Genomic DNA, 25,453 nt, shown 5'->3' with positions numbered 1-25,453 from the left:
CAGCTGACATTTTTACATAAATAAGTATGGTTTGTATGACTTTTTGGTTGCAAGGTAGATGGCTACAATCGGAATTATAACTTTACACCCAAAAAGATAGGGGAAATCGGGCAAAATGAGACGTTAAGAGTCATTTTAACAGAAAGCGGTGTAGACCATTCGATTCCTCGTGATTTTTTACATAAAGAATGGTTGTTTTCGCATGCAAGGCGTTCTTGTCTGAATTGGGTACCCTTTTTGGCTCGAAAATCCCCACTGTGCATTGCATTGGCTGAAAAAACCCGCAGAGTAGAGTGGCTCTCGAAGTCAGGCGATCCATTTGAGTCGGCGTAGGATGACAGGTCAGATCTCAATGCGTTAAAGGAGGGATTCATGAGAGGTCCGACGCCAACAGAAGGGGTGTGCGTATTAACTTCGAGTTGTTACGATGAGAGGTCAGAGCTCGAGGTCGTTAGAGGAAAGGCTGGAGTGACGCAGAGACCCGATATGCGGAGCGACCAGAAGAACTCGGATAGAGCGGATGTTGACCGGTGTTCTTTTTGGGGAGATTCCTGGCCCCGATTAGCGAATATGATTGGGCCTTGAGTCTGGAACATGTGGCGCCCAGACCTCAAGTATTATGAGGAGAGGTCGAGCCTCAGACAGGGAAACAAATCGAACCGATCTGATAATGATAACTGGTTTATCACTTGTGTAACACTTAGCGATAAATTAAAAAAACTGATGACTTCTTATCCCTTCCCAATGCCGATGAAGATAACTTGTTCGAACTTTGTTCTAGTGGGCATCAGATTTCTTGATGTGCGCCCCGTGCAATTGTTGGTATTTTTGATGGTGCGTCTACCGCTCGGGTCGGCCCGACACCTTTTGCGTCATCAAGCAATTGTTGGTATTTTTTGTGGGTGCGTCTACCGATCGGGTCGGTCCGGCCCGGCACTTTGTGTGTCATCAAGCAATTGTTGGTATTTTTGGTATTTTTGATGGTGCGTCTACCGCTCGGTTCGGCCCGGTACCTTGTGCATTAAGCAATTGTTGGTGTCCTCCCTGGAAGCCAGCAAATTGTTGTTGCTTATCCTTAACGTTACAAGAGACGATAAATTTGAATCGGAAAGCACAACTTATCGGGAGCAAAATTGAAGTTGATAAGCGCTAGGTATAGTGTTCTTGAGGATGAAAATCTCTCTCACGGGTGTTTTGATCGGCAAATTCTATCGGAGGATAACGATTTTTGGATTCCCTGGCCTCAGATTGAGTTTCAAAGAGTTGAAACGGAATACATGTTAAGTGGAACAGGTGTGGATCTCCAGACACGAGAAGAGGCAAGCTGTGCTCGTCTCGAATTGGGCCAAGGGACGGAGAGAAAGATAGCTTAAAGAGGAGAGGCGAGGTATAGTCTCGTCTCGAATCGGGTCAACAGGGCGGAGTGGAAGAGGACCTCAAGTGATGAAGAGAGACGTTTCGTCAACTTTTCGAATTGTGACAAGAGGCCGAATGTGAGTCTCGAATCGTGACAGTAGAGGAGGAGAGCTTTGCTGGTGTAGAACGAAAAGTATAGTCTCCCATCACAAGTATAGCCTACGTTGCAGGTCCGGATGGGAATTATGACCTGTGGCCCCAGGTCGACTTTATGGTGTAGGGGTACATCATGAGTCATCAATTCCACCCATAGACCCAGAGTAGCCACGAGTATGCTACGTTGTACATTCCCCGTGACAAACATCTCTCAGATTTAAGCGTTTTTGGTCAAATTTCAGCTTTTTTTATCAGTTTTAAGCTTATCAGATGTTTTTAAGCTTCCACCTTCAATACTATAAAAGCAAAAAAGCTTAAATCTTGTAAAAAAAAAGCTTAAAAACTAGATTCACTAACACTTAGCAAACAGATGTTGATCATACGTTTTAAAGAGTAATCGTGAAACGTTGCCTGCTCGTCATAGTAGCTAACTGGGGGGTCATGGTGGCTCACCGTGCCTTGGAATGCAATCCGTTGAAAGGATTTACCAACTTATAAAAAAGGACCGGAGACATCGCCACTGTTTATCGCTTCGTGAAGACTTTCGCTAGGGTACATAAATGTTTCACTTATGATGTTATATGACGACAAATATAATCTTCTTCTGCCATCAATGTAATAATAGTGATTGTTTGAATCATTAACACGTTCGTCGCCACGGCACCCATATTCGGGTGACGGGTGTATTTCCTGAGGGGGGGGGGGGCGTCACATCAAAAAGCGTGTGACGCTCTCTTACTAGAGTTTACCGCTCAGCTTTGCCACACGTTTCAAATTTCAAACATGGGAGTTCTCCCTCTTTGCTTTCTCTCTCTGAAAAATTTCTTTTGGCCCGGCTAGTAAAACTACCAAAATGAGCGTGGCGACGAACGTGTTAAACCGACATAGGGTCATTCGCCTCAAGTGTGCACGCTGTCCGCCAGTCAGTCAGTCGGCGAGAAATCGTTAAATTCAGCAGGTCAGTGGGTACGCCGCGTTCATGAGTAGAATGCTCCACCTTCGGGGAGTATTCGAGTAGTCCGGTTCCCAACGACCGAAGCTGCAGGTTTAAGACTTGACCCTCTTCGCAGTGGGAATCGTTAGGAAAGGGTTATTTCACGATCGGGAATAGAGTGGGTCTCGACGCCGGGTGTGCCATTCGAGTCGGAGTAGGATGTCGTCTTCGTCGGGAATTATCCGAGTAGTTGCGTTAAGTCCCGTGCGTGTGCCGTTACAGACGCGATTCTAGGATAGATAAGCTGCTCTCGATCTGCACAAGACGGACGTAAAGGTGGCAAACCTCGGACCCTGGAGATGAGAGGTCGGGCTTCGACGAGTCGTTAGAGGAGCGGTCAGGCATCGAGTCTTCAGGAGGAGAAGTTTGAGTGGTCAACTCCGAGTCTTTACGATAAGAGGTCGGGTCTCGAGTCGCGAGATCGAGAAGAGATCAGGCTTTTAATTAACCAGAGGAGCGGTATAACGGGTTACCTTGAGTTATTACGAGGAGAGGAGAGATCTCGAGCCGCTAGAGAAGACCACCGGGCCTTGAGCCGTGCAGAGGAGAGATATGTGTATGTCTACTTCGAGTCGATGCGAGGAAGGGTCGCATCTCGAGTCGTAAGAGGAGAGGTTTATGTGAGAATCTCGAGTCATTGTGAGGAGATGTCGGTTCTCAAGTCGTTACAGGAGAGATCGGACTTCGAGTCGTAAGGATGAGAGGTTTGCTGAAAGTCGTCTCGTCTATGAGTATTGCCTTGGAGTGCACTAGCGCAAATAGTCCTCCCACTATTAAAGCATCGTGTGCTAAACAGTTCGAGGTGGGAACTAGGTCTTCCGCCATAGGTGGAGTTTAGGGAGTAGGAGGTATACACGGAGTATATCATGAGTCTTCCCAATGTACCCATGGACCCAGAGTAGTAAACTGGGAGGACGCGGTAGCTCGCCGTTAAAAACCATTAAAAAAATGATTGCAACCAAGTTTCTAGACAGCTTTCCCCCTTACTGGATGTCCAAAGAATTCAATTTCGAAACTTTTCTACGAAATAATAATGAAATTGGATAAAAATAGACGCATAGATACCTGATTTTTATTTAAAAGTCCTATTTTTGTTGAAACCCTTATTGATAAACAAAAAAAATTAGCGTGTAAGCGTAATTTGACGGAAATGAGACAGATTGACAATTAGAAGGAATCTCCATCTTCAGTCGAAAACGATAGTTTTCCATTCAACTTGATTAGGAACGACAATAGGTAGGAATAAAATCGGTATTGGAAATCAAGACACGAATGCCACAAAGATGGTAAAGTGTCATTAATAAAACCTTAAAAAAATAAAAAAAAAATAAAAAAAAGGTATTGGAAATTATGTACCAAGTAATATTCGAGCAATTAAAGATAACTTATACCATTAACAGGTGACACTAAAAAATTTATTCCCAACGGTATTGACACAATAGTACTGAACATCAGGGGAAAACTTACTAGTGAACGAAAAGGCTCCGTTGAAGCAAATTATGCCAAAATCACGTACATACTATAACCACTGACCATACTGACTGGACAATCGATTTCGTTTTCTGGATAATTTTTCCAACAGTACACAATATCGATGCCAGAGTCCGGATCGATCGATTTCAAGAAATGCTATCCCAGTTAGGAAATGCCACCCAACTTTAAAAAAAAACAGGCCGGCCCGATAAAATCGGGCTAAACAGCTACATATTGCCTAAAGGGCATTTTTGTCAATTTTTTCAAGTTTGCCACCTGCCGTCTGTATTGCGAACCTACAAAATACGACAAAAAAAAATAGACAGAAAATGGTTGATTTTTTTTTCTAAGTGTCATGCCAGTATGATCAGTGCTATAACGTTGCTAGACGACCTCTTAATCCCCATTTGTTTCAGATTTTTTTAACTCAAGGAGTGTCAATTTGACACTCCTCGATAAGTACACTCTCATGTATCTCAACCGTTTTGTAAAAAGTCTTGAATTTTGGAAACCTCGGAACGTACACGGAAAATCTCAGCTACTTATAAAATGTGTTGTAATTACACCTTCGATATAACTAATCGTCTGATGCTCAAAATATGTATAACTCCAATTCAAATTTGGGTAGCCCAAATACAGAAGTAACTAAAAAATTACCGTCGTTTAGACAATTCTGAATAAAAAGTTGTTGTTGTTGGAATCGTATTAAAAATGGATGCCAAAACCATCCAAAACGATTTGCAAAAGCTTTCCAATGGTGGCCAAAGTTAATCGCAGTAGAATAGTGGTAGAAATTAACGTTTCAAATTGTCATTTTAAGGTGATCATGAATCGATTGGCCATTTGCTTAGTGTTGTTATTTTGAGTTCCGGTTAATTTACATCGAAATGGATATAAGAATCAGGTAAGTAAACGTAAAAAATCCGAGCCTTTTCCGATGCATTTCCACCGGTGAAAAAATTCTTAAACTATTGTTTTTTTCTTCTATGATCTTATTTAGAGTTCTCTTTGTTAGGAGTTCGACGGAAGATAAATAAAAAGAAGTATCATACGGTCGTTTCCGGACAGCGGATTCGCCATACGAAGCGGAAGTTCATTCAGCCGGAACTGTTTCTTCAAATCAACCAGTTTGATTCGATGCTGATCGTAAATGAAAAATTGAAAAGGTATCAAATTTGTTAGTTCATTTGTTTTCTAAAACCATCTCGTAGAATGATTTCTAAGCACTTGCAAAGTGGGATCAAAAATTTCCCCATCAGTTTTATTATAGTATTGAATTACTTTTATTAACTATATTAGCACTTTTTTTTTGTACGAGATTTTCATCTTCTAAAAATAAATATTGAGCACCTCAATCTTCAACTTAAATCTGAATTACATTAAAATTTTGAAATATTCAAGTTGAAATTCTCTTTTTAAAGGATGGTTAACCGCAATCAGAACTGTATTTATTAACATTTATGTCGAATTTCGATGTGTTTTAATGTAACTGGTTTCAACTTAAATTTAAAAATTAATTGTAATAAATTCTTTTTCCCATATTCACAATTATTCAGTCTAAACTTTTTTTCAGATACCGATGAGGAAATGCGCTTCTCCCATATTCCTATAACGATGAACATCCAAGGACAGATTTTTATAAAGTTTGCCGCCATGAGTGAGTCTATCGGGCCTGATGATGGATCCGGAAGCTAATTGCTGGAGGATAGGTTCCGACGGAACCGGATGAACAAGGACAATCCGTCAATTAATGCCCAAGTGTTTTAGTTTTTATGATATTTTACATATTTATTGTAAATTTGATTTGCAATGCAGTTTTTTTTCAAACTGTTATTTAGAAATAAAGAATAAGTTTGCATAAATTACTTCTTATTGTATCTTGAAGAAATTTCAAAAATATATTTATGAGGAAACAAATTATTAGAATGCTGGCATCCCTTCAAATTATACAGAATTGACTAACTGGATGGAAGCTCAAAATGTATTAAAGCTTTTTGCTCACGCTCTGCGTAAAGCGCCCAAACATAAAACTAAGTGGAGACACTTTTCTTGAAACTGTATAGATTTTTATACAGAATTAGATAACTTTGGTTACCGTGTAACTTATATTCTCAAACAATATTCATGTAAATAAATGTAATAAGAAGTCGAAGAAAAAAATTTAAAAAAAAACATGCTTCGGCATAAAACTTGCAAATCAGAAATCAAATGCTCAAAAAATTTCCTTCGACCACAAGTAAGGTGAAGTTAGAATAATGTTGCCGGCAAATCCTGGCTATTGTATCTAAAAACTTGGCATAATCTGGGAATTTGATTTAAAAATTTACTACCCAAAATCTGGACTGTATTTTTATAAATTAGGGCAAAATCCAGAAAGACAATCACAAAAAAAAAGTTTGAAGAGGAACTATCTTGAAACATTTTATATCGAAAAACTTCAGCAGATTTTGTTTAAAATATCCGAGCAAGTTCTGGTAGAACCTAACAATGTGGCAAGCTTCAACCAGAATTGAACTATATGATACGAATAATGATGTTTCGGTTGTGAAAATGAGGAATATTGATTGATTTATATTTTGGGTGGGAATTTCTAACTTTTCAATCGAACAACCTTTAAAATAAGTTCAGTCGCAGTAAGAAATTTAAGAAAATTAATTGGAAAGTTGAAGGGGTTTGACACATTTTGGCAAATTTTACTTCGATGTTACTTCGAGTTTTCAAAAGAAACTATTTTTCAAACTTTTTTCAATGTTAATTTTTTTTTTTTTTCAGATTATTCGTACACCGAAATTCGACTCGCACTGCATTTTGGGTTAATAAACGCAAGATTTTCGCAATAAAATTATATTTAAGAGAATAAGGGATGAATAACGCGAGAGCATTAAAATCCCAGACAAAACAAAAAACGGTTCTGGAATCGATATGAAATTGCCTTTCTTGTTGATATGATTTTTATGGGAAAATCTTGAGTGAATATAATAAAAATTTAGGGCAAGTTGAATTTAGGTCTTGTTATGATCTAAGAAAATGCAGAATTAAAAAATGTTTCCTTAAAACTACGTCAAAAATTCTGTGTTTCGTGTTTGAGAAACCTAATGATCCAAAAGTGTTGGATTGCGTCAACTTTGCAATCCACTTTTCAAACTGTAACTGAGGTTGATTGATTAAAAAGTACAGTTTTTACATCACGTTTTTACATTTTTGGGGGCCATGATCTTAAAAAGAAATTAAAAAAATATATCCGTACATTCAACGTTGCACTGGGCGGACAGTTATTGAAAGACTTATCCGGTACAACTGTGCTCGATGTTTACTCTTGGGCTCGAACTTAGGGACATCGACTCAGGAAACAACCGACTTGCCAACTGAGCTGAATCACAAGCCCATTGATAGTTGATGATCTGCATACTTTATTTTGAAGCATGTTCTTTTCTTTTGTTTTATTTTGAATAATATAAAAATGAATGAGTTTAGCTGAAAACTGTATGAAAATCATGTTTCAATAACTATAAATGTTGTGCAAATCGGTGGAGGAACAAGAGAGATGTAGCGAGGAGTGTAAAGTTGAGAACTTTAGATCTTATTATGGAGTGTCTTTATTATTCAAAGTCTAAGAAAAAAAAAATCTGAAAAAACATGCTTCGGAAAAAGTTTGTAGATCAGCTACGGATTGTTAAAAAAAATTCACTTAGTGTTCGATAAAGCTGAAGTCTTACATTGAATTGAGCTTTGGATAACATAAAACTGAAGTATTGTAGCTAAATATTGTCTTAAAACATATTTTAGTTACATTATGAGGTCTTCAAAACTATACATTTTGTAAAAATCAGTTTGGAGACAAGAGAGATATATTGGTTATAGTCAGGAGTGTCAAATTGGCACTTTAGAGACTGTAACGGGTACAAATTTAGGGACGAATGAGGGTTAAGGAGTGTATTCTAAAAAAAATACAACACTTTGTTTTGTGAATAACTTTTGGATGAATGGAAAATAATTGAAAAACTTTTCAGTAAAAACACCTAGTAATGTAAAGTATACGTGAAAAAATTTGTTGACAATCTGTCAAGTGGTTCTTGAGATAGCGTCCAACACAGTAGTTCAGTGACAATTTTTTTTTGCAAGATCGAAAAAGATCAAGGAAAGTTCCAGTGAGAGTCCTAAAAACAGCTGGAAATCAACAAATTGACCAAAGTTCATATGGTAGGGGATATAAGGGCATAACGAGAACCCGTGGCATAGTAAGCACTCCTTTTTTTTTTTTAAAAAAAAAAAAAGAACGTGTTTTCTTATTAAATTTTCATAGGGATTAGTTGCGTTCTTCCTATAGTATTGATACGCACTGCAACTTGATGTACACATTGTTCCTCAATTTTCACAATCATTAAAATTTTGATTTTTCACTATGAATAATCAATTTTTAAACGCATTTTTAATTTAACTTTTTGTCTCGGGGCGAACAGAGCACCCTTGATCGGTAACTCAAAAACTGTGGTAGAGTGATAGAAAGTCTATTATGTTGTTTTTGTGCCGAAGGAGGACAAACGGTCAAACTTGTCTTAATCTCTACAAAATTCATAACTTTTAAATGTTTTGAAGGTCAAGCTTCAGGAAACAGAAATACGTTATCAAATGTAGCCTTGATAAGGAAAAAGGGTGGTTAAAAGTATACATCATAGATGGCGCACGAAGGGCCCAAAAATTAAAATAGAAAAACTTCTTCTATGGACGCTTATTCGGAAACCACTAGACAGAACGTCACAAAAATTTGCACATGTAAACACCACATTACTAAGCAGATTTTCTAAAAAAAAAATAAATTTCCATGCATGCATTCTAAAATGATTCACAAAACAAAGTGCTGCATTTTTTTCGAATACATTCGTTAAATTTAAGAATTAATTCTTTTCATCAGTCCTCAAAAAGTTTGATTATAAGGATCAAACGATTTAATGAATCTTATACGTGATAAGTATTGACAGCGGAGATCTTCATCTTTAGTTTTATCACGACTTATCAGTAATCTTACTGAACTTTCAAAAGCCAACACGCAACTCACCCTCAATACTTTCAATGCCTCTTCGCAAACTTGCATGCCGCGGGACTCGAACACCTCGACGCAGCCCAGATACTTGACCGGAAAGGTGCAGGTAGCGGAGCGAACTGCCTGCTCATCCGCCTGCCACTGGTGCGGTTTGGCCGCTTCCGGAACCCGATCCTTGCGCCGTCGAAACGAATCCCGAAACGATTTCCTGAGTCGGTCCATCTTCTTGGGGGACCGTTTGCTGTGCCGGAACGAGGCCGATTTCTGGCAATTTGAAAAAAATTAATTAGTTTTTATATAGTGTGTTTGTTTTTTTTTATTTTAATATTTTATAATGTATCGGAATTATTGGTCGCAAATCGAGAAAATGGTTTTTATCTGTTGCAATGTATACCGTACCGTATTTTTAACATCACCATATGTCCCCCGAGTGAAGCCCCGTTCCAGGGGTTCATGAGAGGACGCCGAGTTCCCCATGTTGTTCTAGACTCTTTGAAAGCACTATGGTGTCGATAAATATTAACACAATTTAAAAGCTCAATTGCCGGACAAAACAACGGACGATCCAAGAACCTTCGTCGGGTGCTTACGCTAGGCTAGTAAATTCTTACGTTGATAAATTATCACATTCATGAGATTTCGTTTTGTTGCTTCGCTGAGGCCTCTCTCGCGCGTTGGAGTTGTCTAGGGGCTAGGTCTTGGTTGGAATTTTGCCGGGTTTACTAGTTGTTTTTATCTTTCCTTAGTCTATGGCACCAAAACTGGACGGGATGTCTCGTCGTCGTTGACCTTTTCTCGTTTCTCTCGAGGCGTTGTTTAGGCGCGGTACGTGAGTTGATCCCGTGTCACGATTTCTGGTTCTGGAACTATGATGCGCCGATGTACCGTTTACTGTAGTTTTCAAACAACCAAGCCTAGTAAGTAGGAACACAAACAGGTTCTACTCTAAAGCAAACGACGTGGAACTGCAAATGATTGAAATTATAGAGTCATTAGAGGCTGCAGATCACGAAGCTGTAAAAACGGAGGGAGAGAGTGTAATTTTCCACACTATACGCATATTGAGGTGGTTCTACTTTTTTTCCTAGTTTGCTGTTATTTAATACCACACACAATTCTGAACTCCCCGAGTCTGGCGAGCCACTAACTGACTGGTGGCGGCCTGTCACTTTGTGATGGGTCGTCTGTCGTTCGTGTGGGTTTGAGCTGAATGACAATTCGGCTGGAACCGGGGAGCTGCAGATTTGGTGCCGGCTTGGAGCCAATAGCTACAGTTTGTTTGAGTCTCTAATGTCAACAAGTGTGGATCGACAACGTGTGAAGGCTGGGATAGTCATAAAATATAAATATTAGCATTGAATATGGAAGAGATAATATGCCATAATTGGTTTAATGTGGATACCAAAAATCCAGAGCAACTAGAGGGCGATGGAAAAAACTAAACCTTAAAACAGTCCTAGAGTTTTTGAAAATGGTATCAAGCTGTTAAAACTTGATGAATATTTTGATACATTAAGCAGCTTTTGAATGGTATGTAAATTTGTATTCATAAATGCATTCCAAACTGACCTTAAATTCCACAGAATACACCTTTGAAAGATGAATCTATAACTGATTCTCTAATCCTAGAAAGAATTTCATCCACTGTGGGCATCCTAGATGTATTTCTCTGACTTTCACAATAGACAAGCTCACTGAATACACAGCTAAAAATAATTGTAACTGTGGGCGATGTAATTTTGGAGGATGTAAGCCAATCTATGTATTATTATTAATTTCAGTTAAAATATTTCATCGAAACGATGTACACGATCTGAACGCGTCATGTTGTGACAACTTGCTATGTGGTACCACATCAAGTAGTCAATGTTTGTTCCAATTGACATTCAGAATTGTTTTCGTATCTGAAAATTAGAAATGGATTGTGAGGCTAAGGAGGATTTGTTTTGCTGATAAGTCATATCAATATTTTGAATACATCTGAGTAAAACCATTGGTCATAATTTTTCTATATTTTTTCTATTTTCAGGCATTTTGGCCCATGTTAATCAGAAAAAAAAGTTCCGACAATTTAAAACAGCCGGTTTTGAAGGTGAGTATTTTGTATTAAACGTTTTAACCCTTCTAGTGAATTATGTTATGTGATGTTTTCAGAACTTGATATTCACCGTTTGTAGATGCGATGTTTCATGACCGATGGCCATCCAAGGGATAGATCCAATACATACGGGACCTAGATAATCAGTGTTCCATTTATCGTGTTTAAGGCTGGCTGATTCCCAGATATCTTTAAAGTTTTTGTTTCAAGATGACAAGCTATGAACAAAGATTAAGACAGGATTCTGGTAGGACAGGATTCATGTGTGATTAGTTCTGTTTTCACGACTCCTTTCTTCTAAGAACACCTGCAACGGTTCAAGTCCAAATATTGGTTTTAGGTATACCAGTTTTAGCAAAATTTTAACTTTTGGAATCGGCTAAAACACGCGCTCCCCATCGATGTGATAGCAAATTTAGAACGCGAATACTTTTATTGCAGACACTCAATAATTGAGAAGAAAAAAAACTCATTTCAATAGAAAAATTGCTAAGTTTTGGATTTTACACCGTCATTATTCTACCAGGATTTCATTAACTTAAAATCTTTTCAATGAAGTTTGATCGAAACGAATTGACGATTGAATACCTTTCTTTTTCCAATTGACTTCGATCGATTTCTTCCAGGCCGTAACGAAACCCCCTGTCGAGATGGATCGGTTTTGACCATTTTGACTAGTTTCAACTTGCTTCATTGACAACGACCTGACTAGTTTCGACCAAAACATTGGCTCATTGAACAACTACCAGTTGGCAGAAACTGCAGTTGAAACCGATTTTATTTATGATTGAACGAAGCTTTAAAAGCCAAAATGACTATATGCAGCGAGAAAAAAGCTTAATTGAAACAAAAAAAAATCATTTTTGTTTTAAAAATTGATTCATTTTGGGGTGCTGATTCCAAATATTAATTTAGTTTACAAGTTCTTGTTTTCGAGATACCTTTTGAAAATAGGTAAAAATTAATTAAACATATTTGTGCTTTTGTTTGGGCAAACTAAAGAGATTGGCAAACATGCCTCTTTCATGTATTTTTAAGTAAAATTTTCATGATTATCAGTAAGTTTTGTAATGTAGCAGACGGCTTTTTTAGCCTGAATTCGAAAGGAATTTTTTCTAAGAATCATGTAAGTTTAGTAGTTTTTATATTAAAACCTTGAAATATGATACATTTTTCGTGTAGATTATAAATATTGTTTACAAATTATTGACAAAAATCTTTAATTTGCACTGATATTCAAATTTTTTAATTTTTGAAAAGTTTATTGTTGTTTTGCGTTAATGTCATATGCTTCTGTTATGTTTCATTTCTTTTTCATATAACGTTTGAACTCGAGAAACGCTGACTGGGCTCACTAAATAGTTCGTGTAGAGAATATAGGAACTAATGTAAGAACAAAGTGAAACAAAAATAGCCTTTTTGGATAATTTAAATATCTTGAAAGCTTATATGCTATGAGAAGAACATTAATTATTGAATTAGTCGTACGTTGTCTGTGCACTAACGTGCCTTGAACGAATCCACGAAATATCTGACACGGAATACTGTGGATACACAAATACTAGCTTAAAGAAATTCGTTCGCTCCGACATCGTGCGAGAGTTGAGAGCGAACTGATGCAAATCGTATGAATGTATGTGTGTAGTCCAAGCAGACTTGGTCTCGCTTTCCGAACAAAAACGATGAATAAAGCAGTTGATAAAGCATAGTTGTAACGGACGGTTTATCGAAAAATTTGGACGCCGGTTTTGAAGAAAAAAAACAGCTGAAAATGAGAAGCGACAAATCCACCGGACACGACAGTTCGTTGAGGCCAAAAGCTATTGATTAAAATATGAAGCCAAGAATAGTGTGACATACATTTTTTATACTTGATACGGTTTTTGTTAACATGTTTTCTCAATTTCTGTTACGTATTGACCGGTTTTGGCGGGAAAAAAATTCAAATAATTTCTCAAAAAGAAACAACTATTACACCCAATGCTACTCAAACATGTGTTAAAAATACATCATTGGCTAAAATTTTCTTACCGTGAACCCAAAACGTCTAAATCGGTCTGTCGTATATTTTGGAATCCTGTTCCAAATTTGCAAAAAATTTGGAACAAAGGCGTATAACTGTTGGGAATTTTGAAATCGATAACTGTGCTAAAACAGCAATTTACACCACGCACCGGTGCCGGACGGACTGTTTTAGCGTGGTCGAAAACCGTGTTTTGCATACACCGTTGGGACAGCCCTAAAAGGCGTAGGCAAAATAAGGCACCCCGTATTTGAACAACCCAAGAAGAGCAGACCCTGGTAAGAAAAAGTTTACCAAAGAATAGAGTTTGAAGACATTTTTAGGCATCGAACTACGAAACATAAAAATGTTTTATTATGATTTTTTTTGAAAATGTTTTTTTTTTATATTAATCTAAACTGGACTGCACACTTATGACTGCGACATTTGTGCGCACTCGTACATTTGTGCGACCTGTCAAACCAGTGTAAAATCTGTCGGATTTCTACACGCTCACGGCTTTTCAGTCAACCTTTGTACGGATAACTGCGACTGCAAAACATTGCACGAAATCCAATTTTCAATGAAAGGGATAATATGTCATAATACCTATCATCAAATAAAATCATCTCTTAAGTTTTCATTTCGGTTTTATTCTGATTAAATTATCCGATCTCTTTATAGACACAAAACTGAGTACTTAGGATTAAATATGTATACTTATGTCGAAAAATTCTAAATCAATCAAACGCATTTATTAGAATTTCAGATAAACTATGAAAATGATAACGGCAATAGATTTTATTGGAAGCTGTATTTTATTTTCATGCTCGAGTCTGTCTACTTCATACATTTAGTGTAATTTTTGTGCAGCAAAAATGCGCAGTAGCCAGTACGTTCAAAATAATGGAATATTAAATACATTTAGCGACTCAAGCTATGAGCACGATTTTGATGTAATATAACAACACTTTTTTTGCTGTGTAGACAAGCTCACAACAAAAACGATAGCAATCGCTAGCTAGTTTTGAGTAAAAAATTTCTAAACTGACTGTTCACTTTAATTCGCATTAGAAGCATTACTGAAAATCGTAATGTAAGGTCATAATTTTCAAGGTCAAATCACAGAAAAACCATTTTTTTTGTGTTAAAAACCCAAACCTAGGGGAGGTTCCTACATGCGCATATTGGGTAATATCCGCATACAGCCGATTGACTAAATGACTGATAGATCAAGATATCTAATCAGTGCAGTTTGAGAGTAATTCGCTTTTGACACATGGCATGAAAATTTTTTATCGTTATACAATGCCTTAAAAATTTAAAAGTTCAAACAAGATTGTGCGTGAAAACAAAAATGTGAAAGGTTTTTCTTTCTAATTGACTTTAAGTTTTTAGTTTGTATTTTTTCCAATGTAGGATTTCCTCTTACTTTTATCATCAATTATTACAATCGAAGCTCCTATTTCTTCGGAATCAGTTCAGTCATTCCAATGAAGAAGTTTTTTTAGTTAAGGTTGAAAATCTACACTGAAAAAATAAATTACATGATTTAAAAAAAACATGAAAAAGGTTTGTGAGAAAAACTTTTTTTCCTTAAATATGCACAAGTTGCAATGTTTGGACGACTTGAAGGTCTTATTAATACCCGGTTTAAAGAAAATCATCAAATCCTGAGTTTTTTTTTGGGAAATTCATTTTTAGTATTTGAAATGCATTATTCTCAGTGTAGGATTTAAAAAAATGATTAAATATTTATTTAATTCTATCATTTTCAAACACTCTCTCATGAACCACATTTAGGTATAAATTGTAACTTAAGAGTTAAAAATGTATTTACAATTTTTGCCTGAAAAAATTGGCCCTTTTCAAATGTTAGTCTAGATAATTTTTGGGAAAACTAAGTATGCCAAGTTGCTTTACAAGGATAGATCTTTATGCTCACAAAGTTTCATTGAATTCTAAAAGGGTCATGCCAACTTCGGGTCGATTCTGCGTGAAATCCGTCTCAAATTCAATGAATCAATGTAGGAGCAAAATATTTAGTAGTGCATTAACAGCCACATTCGATGTGGCGTTGCTAGTCTATAAAGCTTCGCTAGTTTCTTCCAGGATGTATTATGTATGCAGAAAAAATCCAAAATAAAGCGCTAGTAATAAAAGCAGCTTTGCCTACTAGCGACACGTCGCAAACGTCGCGACGTTGAAATTAATAACGACGCATCGCGAGTTTCCTAGGAAACTTGAAGCATGCGATTGATGACCTAGGGAAAATGTACAGTAAATAACGTAAACAATGTACGAGTACTACATTGAAATCGCCTACTGGACTGGAAAAAGAATAACAAACCTGCGAATGACAGGAATCTCGCTAGTAAAAAAAGCGTCGCTAGTCCTTCTGTCGCTATTCGGTTTGGTGCTATACACATAATATTATGCATGCAGAAAAAATCCAAAATATGAGCGCTTGTAATCATAGCAGCTTTGCCTACTAGCGACACGTCGCATACGTCGCGACGTTGAAAATAATAACGACGCAGCGCGAGTTTCCAAGGAGACTTGAAGCACGCGATTGATGCCCTAAGGAAAATTTACAGTAAATAACAAAAACAATGTTCGAATACTACATCGAAATCGCCTACTGGACTGAAAAAAGGAAAACAAACCAGCGAATGACAGGAATCCCGCTAGTAAAAAAGCGTCGCTAGTCCTCCTGTCGCTATTCGGTTTGGTGCTTTACACATAATAACTTGCATAGTTTTGGTCCACCATACTAAGGAGGCACAACAAATTTTGGGTCTTTTAATAGCTGTGAATGTCCAGTAGGCAATTTTCGGCTTTAGTCCCCATTTTCCCAACATTATTCCTTCAAGGCAGACCTATAGGGCTGTTGAATGTTGTAGTCTTAGCGATTACATGCTCTATCTGTGGGTTACATGATAGCTTTAAGTTTAGTAGATTACCAAAATATTACACTAGCGATTAGAAGTTTAACACTTTCTTATCTAATGTTCGAGTTTTACGTGTAATTTTTCGTCTCATAGTAAGTGCTATCAGAGTAGTTTTGGAAGGGTTTATGTACAGTCCCTCTTCCCTGCACAAAAATAGTGCGTAGTTAAATTACACTCTTTTAGACATAAAAAAGAATTAGCTTTTTTTAAAAAAAAATATAATCCATCGAATCATAGGCACTCTTGCTCAATGTAGTTGAAATCATGTTTTTTTTAAATTTTAATATTTCTTTTGGAATATAAAAAAATTAGGCTTGTGAGTTTCTGCATCTAAAAAAAAAGTCCAGGAATATTATGTTTAATTATTCCTCTTTGAGTCCGTTTGGAAATTATACAAATTCTGGAACAATTGACTGCACAGTTAACACAGAAAGAATTGAATTGTTGAAGCCAAAAACTCGTATTTTCACTTATTTGGATTTGTAGTTTTGTGGCACTAGTTATTGAACAGGTACCAGATATTGAACACTAGTAAAACATAAACCAATTTAAACAATTATATACTGTAGAAAAATTTAACAAATCGTTGTGCCATTATTGAAGCATTTTCTACCTTTGCTCAAATTTTTTTCAAAGATTTCAGACTCTAAGAGCCACAATCTGTGAAGCTTTAATATTTGTTAAAATTTTTACATTATTTCTTTTTTCACTGGATCAAGAAAACAACCATTTTTTGATTGGCAGAAAAATTGGATAAAAAACAAATAAAACTCTAAAGTATTATCATGTTTTATGTTTTCCAATAAGTGTTCTTGAAGGATTTCTTGAAGAGAGGCAGTCTTTATTATCAGAATTTTATTAATATTTTACCTATTAAAGTGTATAATCTTTGGATAACCGAAAACACCAATGTTTCAATTATTGAATTGAGTCTACTTGGACAATGCGAAATGAAATTGTGGATCAATCAATCACATATTTAATTATTTAAATTAGTTTTAGTTTTTAAAGCTAAACTAGTAGTTAAAAAGTGCCTTTTAGCTACTAAAATTGTTGAATATCCCTGTTATGTATAAAAAGAAAAAAATTGACCGATAAAGCATCTCTCGAACTAACACATTTACGTTTCAAGTCAGTTCTAAGTTCTATGCTTCTCAATCAAAACATTCAGCCATTTTTTCAAAAGTACTGCCGACAGTCAGTTAAAAACCATACAAATTCATACTATTTCTATTCTATTCTATTTTGTTTATTTATAGAGGATTTGAACCAACTTGGTCATTCGCCCTCTGCAATTCAGTACTTTTTGTACGAAGCTGTACAGTTTTGTTTAATGTTTGCCACAGAATTCTCTCTTGTTCTTCCTCCTCTGGCCGAACTGGACGAAACGAAGATCGTTTTTATTTTGTTAAGAAGGAAAATATGATAAAGAAGAGTGTTTGGAAAATTTCTGAAGCCAGAGTTTACATCGAGCAGCACATTGTGCAGAGTGGATCAGCTCATTGTGTTTTTCATCATTAAGTGAAACCTCTCAGAAAATTCGATTAGCAATAAATTCAATTGACATCACTGTTGGGTGTCTAGCGAGGTATTGCAAGATTTCTTTTCATGCCATACTACGCGGGGCACCAGCAGTGATGTCAATTGAATTGATTGTTTTTCAATATCAAAGGACATACCCCAAATGAAGCTTTTTAGACCCCAGAGTTTGAGAAATTTCAAAATGACCCAAATCTTCTCAGTGTATTTTTCAATCCAGTTTCTTGTAATTTAAAAACGCTAAAAGATAGTGTAGTAATTCGCGATATAGGATTAACGTGTTTGTGCCTTAAAATTAAAAATGTTGCTTTTCATGTTTATTCATTTTTTAACTCTACTGTCTTGTTTTCTTTAAAACTGTTTGAGATTTTTTTAAGGTCTTCGACGAAATTTGGCATCAGGTTGGTTCAACGTTTTTTAAAAATTCTATTCAAATAAAAATATCTCAATTTTTCCATGCATTTATTTTTTTTACCATGGAAGCATGTCTTTGGAAATCGGATAAGAATCCGTTTTGACAGCAGCCGAGCAAAAAAAAAAAAGAACCCAAATGAACTTCAAAAGACACCAGAAAATAAAAACAACCGAGAAAACCCAAACTAGATAGATAAGCGGTTTAGTGTGATCGTCGTCGGGGTTTCATACCGCACATTCAACGGGCTTTGGCTGTCTGCCATTGGAATGTCACAAAACCGGAAGTGTAAACATTCAGCGGTTCTTTTTTTTTTTTTTTTTGACTGGATAGGGAGACTAATTGAAACGACTCTGTTCTTCTCTACTGGATATCTAGGAAGGTATTCGGTCCTGTGGCAGGGATCACCGAAGAATGTGAATGATGCGCTTCAGCACCAAAAGAGAGAAAAACCCTAGAGCTTGCCATTGGATCCAATCTGCTTATCTTTGTGCCCCGGGGTTAAAGTGAGAACTTGCTTCGGGCTGCTGCGGGATAAGGATTGTTGCCTAGCTAGCTTCATAGTGGAATCGGTGTGGGTGAAAAATAAGTCGGTTTATGGCTTATTTGCGTTTCAACCACCGCATAGAGATTTATCTACTGCCCGTTGTTGCTCAGACTCGGAGATGGGTCGGTTTGAATGGATTCTCTGTTTTTGAGCCGTATTTTTAAAGCAGATTTGAGTAGAGATTTTTTCAATTCTTGATACTGCTTTTGAGTTTTATCCGATATCATTTTATGGTTTTCAACCAATTTGCTTATTTTAAATTTTAGTTATTGGTTTGTATCGTATCGTGTTTCATTGAATCTCGAAGCAATTGAGTCCTTAGCTTATTTTTGAATATTTTAAAAATAATCTACGTCTGTGAAACGAATAATCAATACTCTTATATCATTATCATTATAAGCAACTAGCTGATACGGTGTGCGTTGCAACACCTTAAAAAATAAATAAAATTTTATGACATTATTTAAATATTGTTTTTATTCTTTAAGGTTTCAAAAGTGTTCGGTTTATGCCAAAAAACTTATATGCAGCCCCCCTTTTCGCTTCCCATCCGCAAAAACTGGAGAGAGGTAGGGATCCAAGTTTTTCTTTATCAAAAACTCTCATATCAAATTTGGTTATTTTGGTTGATAAGTTTTAAGCGATACATCAACATTTATATGGAACCCCCTCCGTCCCTCACCTCTCCACACTGCAAGGCAGAAGGGTCTGTAAAATTCCATAGAAACGTATCTTGAACTCAAATACCTTTCCAGGTAAAATTTGATTAATTTAGCTTGATTACTTCTTTACCAAGAAAATTGGGGAGAGGGTCCTACCTCATTTCTTATGTATTCACTGGAAAAAATCGTCTTTCAAATAATAATAGAACCATTTTTCGTACCCAAATGATGTCCCATGTCATGTTTGTCTCCATTTGTTTGATACGTTCTTGGTTTATGCAAAACAATTTTATGTGAGCTCTCCTCTTCCCTTACTTTATCCCCAATTGAAGGAGAAAGGAGACTCGAATAAGCATACTACCATTTAAAGATTCCAAATGCCCACCCATATCAAATATGTTTCTGTTTGCTCGATTAGTTTTCAAGTTATGCGAAAAATTGAAACGAAGCTCCCTTTTCTCCTTCAAATCACCCTACTGGAAGGAGGCAGTAATATCAAATATTCATAGAAACATTAGTCGTAACTACTCAAATAACCTACCACGCGAAATTTGGTTCCATCTGTTGGATACGTTCTCGAGTTATGTAAAAAGTTGTATGAATGTGACTCTGGATTTCTTTGCTTCATAAGGTTATAACTTACGCCACAATATTTTTTTTACATATGGAATTTTCGTTGTCCCACAAACTCAAACTATCATAGAAACATTTTTTGTAACAAAATAACGGCACAGGATTTGTTTTATCTATTCCTTCTCGAATTATTATACGAATTGTGAGAATGACCACCTCATATATCCCTAATGGAAGGAAGCGGGTCTCATAACATCAGAAAACAAATTATATATACAAACACGATCCCATGTCATATATGGCTCAATTCTCGATAAGTTCTCGAGTTAAAAAATGGGTGACCCTCTCCCCTCTTTATATCTCCCCTCTGGCAAGAGAAGGAAGTCTCGAACCATCGAAGAAACATTACCCGTACACAAATACGCTTCCATGCAAATTTGGTTCCATTTTCTCGATCAGATCTCGATCAAAATATTTCAAAAAAAAAAACTGTATGAGCGACCATCTCTTACTTTCTATCGTTCCACTGAATGGAGGGAGGGGTAATGATTTCCATTTGCTCGATTAGTTCTCGAGTTATGCTAAAATTTTTAAAGGAGCCCCCCTTTCTCCTTCATATCACCCCACTGGAAAGAGGCAGTAGTACCAAATATTTACAGAAACATTCCTTGTGCTCAAAAACTCTCCTAAGCTAAATTTCGTTCCATTTGCTGAGTAAGTTCCCGAGTGATGTTAAAAATTGTATGGGAGCGAGCACCCTCCTCCTTTAAGATTTTCCGACTGGAAGAATGCAGGGTTCTAAAAATATCATAGAAACATTTCTCGTAACCAAATAACTTCCCACGCCAAATTTGGTTCCATTTGCTTGATTAGTTTTTCAGTAATGATGAAAACTGTGAAGAAACCACTTCCCACTTTCTATCTTCTCATATGAAGGAGGGAGGGGAACCAAATATTCATAGAACTTTTTATCGTACCCAAACACCCTTTCAAGCCAAATTTGGTTTCATTTGATCGAATAGTTTCTAAGTTAGGCATAAAAAAGGTATGAAAGCCCCCTTCCTTTTTTCCTGTATCTTCACTGGAAGAAGGGAGGGGTCTGCATAATCAAAGAACCATTTCTCGTATTCCACTAACCTCCCATACCAAATTTGGTTCCATTAGCTTGATTAATTCTCCAGTTCTGTATTGTTAGATAGGCCCCCTCCCCCCTTCCTATCTTCCCACTGAAAAGAAGGAGGGATACCAAAAATTCTTAGAAATATTCTTCGTACACAAATGCCCACCCATGCCCAGTTTGGTTTGATTTGCTTACTCAGCTCTCGAGTCTAATTACTTTTATATGAGAGACCCCCTCCCCACTTCCAGAAAGAGATTTATTTTCAGTGTAAGATTTATTTTCAGTGAAAGATATCTATTTTCACTGTAAGATTGTAATTAGAGCGTAGATTTAATGTTTCAATGATGACAAGTAAAAAATCTACCTACATGGCTAATCTATTTTTTCTTGATAGAGGCGTCTAACCTGCCTGATTTGGGCATTAAAAATTTGTCACTTATTCCAATATCCTCTCATTTAGGTCTATGCTAAAAGCTTCAATCTGTTGAATTTTTGAATTTCATACGATTTAAACAAAAATGGTCATCTGAGAATCGGATGATTTTTCTTTTTTTTTGTGGGGGGGAATTATGTGGTCTAAAACTCTTCTGAACAACGCAAAGGGGACACTCTTAAGGGAAAAAAGTTAATTGTCCCTCCATCTACAAATATTGCTCTAGAACGATGTGCTCAAAGGAATTTACTTCGGATTCGTTAAACTATTTTAATAATAAACACAATACTTTAAATTTTTTGGGAAAATACTATGTAAATCATGCTGAAAATCTCTATTATGAAGACATTTAAAATTTTTTTTATATATTTCAATAGAATCAGCTGTAAAATCTAAAATTCAAAAGAAAACATATTAAATAGAAATATGAAAAGAAATTTATGCCCTTTAATGCATAATGTTGTTTTAAAATAACACTAATCAAAATCCAAATATCTCGAAACCGCGTGGATATTTTTGAGTAATATATACACCAAAAATATTCTAGAGGTTAAAAGAAATAAGCTCATGGTAGTTTTATCACGGTATTTTAATGTGTGCGTGAGATATCGAACAAAGTATGCAGAAAAATTGCAAAAATCAAATTTATTTATTTTTTTGGAAAAAGTTGTTTTTGGAAAATTGCTGTTATTTCATCAGGTTTGCAAATTCAAAAAAAAATTTTTGATCTCAATCAATCACAAACACCTTCTTGCACCTAATTAACAAGGTTTTGAATAAATTAGCAAATCCGTATTAAAATTAACTAAAAATTTCGAAAAATATTTTTCAACTTTGATGGGTCATAACTTTTATAATACTCAAAATAACGACTTCAAACCTCTTGAGTTTGTTTTTCGAATTAAAATGTTATTATTTCACTGAATCAATAACTGCAATTCTCATTTAAAAAAGTCATGCATTAAAGGGTTAAACAGCAACAGAAAAATTCATAATTATTTTACAAACAAATGGAAAGTCAATGAAAATTGCCTTAATTCGCCACAGATTCGCTGGTTGCCGCAGGTCATATTATAGGAAGTTTAAATAATGCATTGAGAGTTCCATTGAGTTGAGAAAGTCAAAGCTTTCAGATCTACAGATCTCCAATGTTCTTAAAAAGTTGATTTGAGATCCATTTTTTCAGTCTTCTTCCAAATCCGCTTCGGAGTATAAATTGAAATTAAAATCCACACACTTAGCAATAGTTTACAAATATCCTGATTGTTTCTTCACACAAAACTATGAGTAGGTAGTTCGGAGCCCCAGCTTCCAAGTGTACCCGGAACCAAGACAAACGACCTGATAAAACATTCATCAACAGCCGGATATGTTGGCACCACTAAAAATTTCATAGTTTTTCTTACTCAAACATTTCCCAAACGTCTAGCTTAAAACGGCTCCCATCAAGTGCTTCCACGTGCGAGCTGAGCTCTCTTTCAACGTTCACTATCTCCCGAGAGATAATCAATAATCAAATATTAATGCGGCATTCCTCCTCGCAATAATTTATGTTTCAACGTCGTCAATTCTTGTTGCTGGAAGACGTACATTTCAAGCAACGTCAATTTATTTAGAAATCCACTTATCGATTCACTTGTTGGTTGTTTGACTAGTATTGTGCAATTTTTTATCCATTTCTTTAAAATTGCATATCTTCTCTTAAGCTCTTAAGCAAATACCGAAGGCTGCAGTCTCTCGCAGAATTATTTCTCGGAACTCGTTATCCCGTTATTGTTGTTGTTCTCAACTAAAACGATGAGTTATGAGATTTTACTGTTCAGCTTCCACCTTAGAAGGAGAAGGACCAAACTTCTCCTTTCTTCGTAGTTCTTCCCTTAAAATAAGAACCCTCGAAAGACAGCTGGTTGCTGCTCTGATTGAGTCACTACGCCGCACTACGGTTGTGGATAACTTTTTCTCGCCTCAACTAGTTTAAGCCACCCGCGTCACGGCTTTAGCTTAAAACACAGATGACTCACCAACCTTCGGTTCTAAGTATGTAAGTAGGTAAAAAACGTACTTTCCAGACCCGATTTGACTTCACGTAAATCTCTCCTCATTTTTTACTTTTAGGTAATTTACGGAACTGTAGCACCGACATTTGTTTGCACCATAAATTAACTTGAAATTAATATCAGGAGCACTTAACGGTGGAAAATGGATGTTTCCCCCTACAACTTAAACATCACTTTATCCAAACGCTAACGGCGTCTAATGTGAGAAAATTAAATTCTAATCTAGTTTGGGAGCGCTTCGACTCGTTGACACCAGAGGTCGTTCACATTTCAAAGGTTATGACTATTCCCACAATTAATCAAATCGGCAGTTAGGGCAGCTGCACTGCACTGGAAATAGCTTACACTGCACTAAAATTCCGATTTAAAATTGCACTTCTTTCCAGGGACACCGGCAAACTTCTGCTAAACTCAGCAGCTCATGACGAGAGTGGTTTCGTCACCATGGCAGCGACGACGTTGATGATGATGACGGCAAAAGCGAAGACGACGACGGCGACGTTAAAGGCGACACAGTTCTGCGAAACGCACCGCACATTAGAGCGGGAGGCGCATGGCAAAAATTTTCGTCTTTCCCGTAGTTGGCAGCACACTTGCTTGACCAAGATTTTGTTTCAGAACCGCGAGAGACTTGCCAAACCGGACCAACGACTCTGCGACGCGGCGCACTTGGAACCAAAAATTTAAGGGTGCGTCGCGATAGGCTTAAAATTCTCGACTGTCGATTGTCCGATTAAATGTGCATACCTGAACCTGGACTGGAGAGAAAGAAACCTGAAGATAAATGTTAGTGAAGGTATTTCAGCCAGCCACAGGTAAGCGCTCCAGGTATTGGTGCCATCATCATCAGTCTTTCTCTCCCACCGAAAGGTAGAGTCGATGGAAACTCTGTAACGGTAAGAGTCACACACCGACACACCAATACCACGAAAGGCTTCGTTTGTTTTTCATAGTTTTTTACCTGTGCGGCAACGATTTACCTTAAGCTAATGAGACACATTCGACTGGTTTGTGTGCTACCTTCGCTAGTTTGGAACGATTTTCCCACGAGAGAGCTCACTAACGTGGACAAATATGTGGAAACGCTAAACCAACACACTGTCTGACTGGCTTAAAAGTATAATGTGGAAGAAAGAAAAAAAAACAGCAAAAATAACAACGGTGAATGAACAGATGCTACACATCGACAACCACACGGCGATATCGCTGCTGGAAAAAAAGTAGTGCTGGGCATATTGTCGAGGGTTGCCGAGTTTGAATTTTCCTGACAGACGGCGGCGACGGTGACCTCTTCAACGTGGAGTTGGAATGTTGTGATGGGTAGGCCTACCCAACTACCGATACCTATAACAAACCGACTGGATATGATGCACCACACCACTCGATATGTTTTGCTTGCTTTTGCAGCACTGGAAGGTTGCATCATTGAAGTGTTTCGATGATGTTTGCGTGCTGTTGTTGTTTGCTTTCGTGCTGCTTCGGATAAATTATGGGGTGTCCTTGCCAGGACTGTAGGCAGCAGATAAAAAGTGCAGCATGGGAATAAACTTTTGAGGAATCTAGATCAATCGACAAGATTGACCTAATTATCGTTTTATGGAAAAATTTAAATCAATTGATTTCCTCAAATCATAAACGTTCCGTTATAGGATGAATCATACAATAGGATAAAAATCTCTGAGAAAGAATTCAGATCATAAAAACTTTTAAATCTATAGTTAAATTAACTAAAAATCTAACACTCAATAACTCCACATTTTCAATGGTGAAGCAAATTATTAGAGAAACATGAGGTATCAAAGAAAGAAAGTAAGAACATAAGAAATAAAATCATGAATTTTTTGAAAAAGATACAACGGCTCACCGAAGGGATTTGAACTCGCATTTTCCGCTTCAGCACAACGGCGCGCTAGCCAATCAAACCACGGGGAACGTGACGAAACAAGCTCCAGCATGCGTAGATGCTAAGGTCCATCGGTCGGCTGCTGGATCTTCTATCGATACACTCCATGTATATCTCGCATGCAGGATTGCCAATT

The 25,453-nt window shown here is 36.8% G+C and overlaps 1 protein-coding gene across 6 annotated transcripts in view; it reads right to left on the bottom strand.

Moving 5' to 3' along the window:
* Positions 1 to 25,453, bottom strand: part of LOC129750091 (protein numb) — a 179,408-nt gene that overhangs the window by 7,862 nt on the left and 146,093 nt on the right. For 4 of the 6 annotated variants that reach the window (XM_055745310.1, XM_055745312.1, XM_055745308.1 and 1 more), the window contains exon 3: positions 9,036 to 9,284. In XM_055745310.1, coding sequence (XP_055601285.1) covers positions 9,036 to 9,242 — 207 coding nt within the window. In that variant the 5' untranslated portion in view covers positions 9,243 to 9,284. Of the gene's footprint in view, positions 1 to 9,035; positions 9,285 to 9,419; positions 9,986 to 23,759; positions 24,101 to 25,453 lie in introns of those variants that run through there. The other 2 variants (XM_055745307.1, XM_055745306.1) reach the window with 2 other exon arrangements.

Source organism: Uranotaenia lowii, chromosome 2 (genome assembly GCF_029784155.1).
Source record: "Uranotaenia lowii strain MFRU-FL chromosome 2, ASM2978415v1, whole genome shotgun sequence".
NCBI classification, from domain to species: domain Eukaryota; kingdom Metazoa; phylum Arthropoda; class Insecta; order Diptera; family Culicidae; genus Uranotaenia; species Uranotaenia lowii.
The sequence above is the reverse complement of the archived record's forward strand: the minus strand, read 5'-3'. Positions and strand labels throughout refer to the sequence as shown.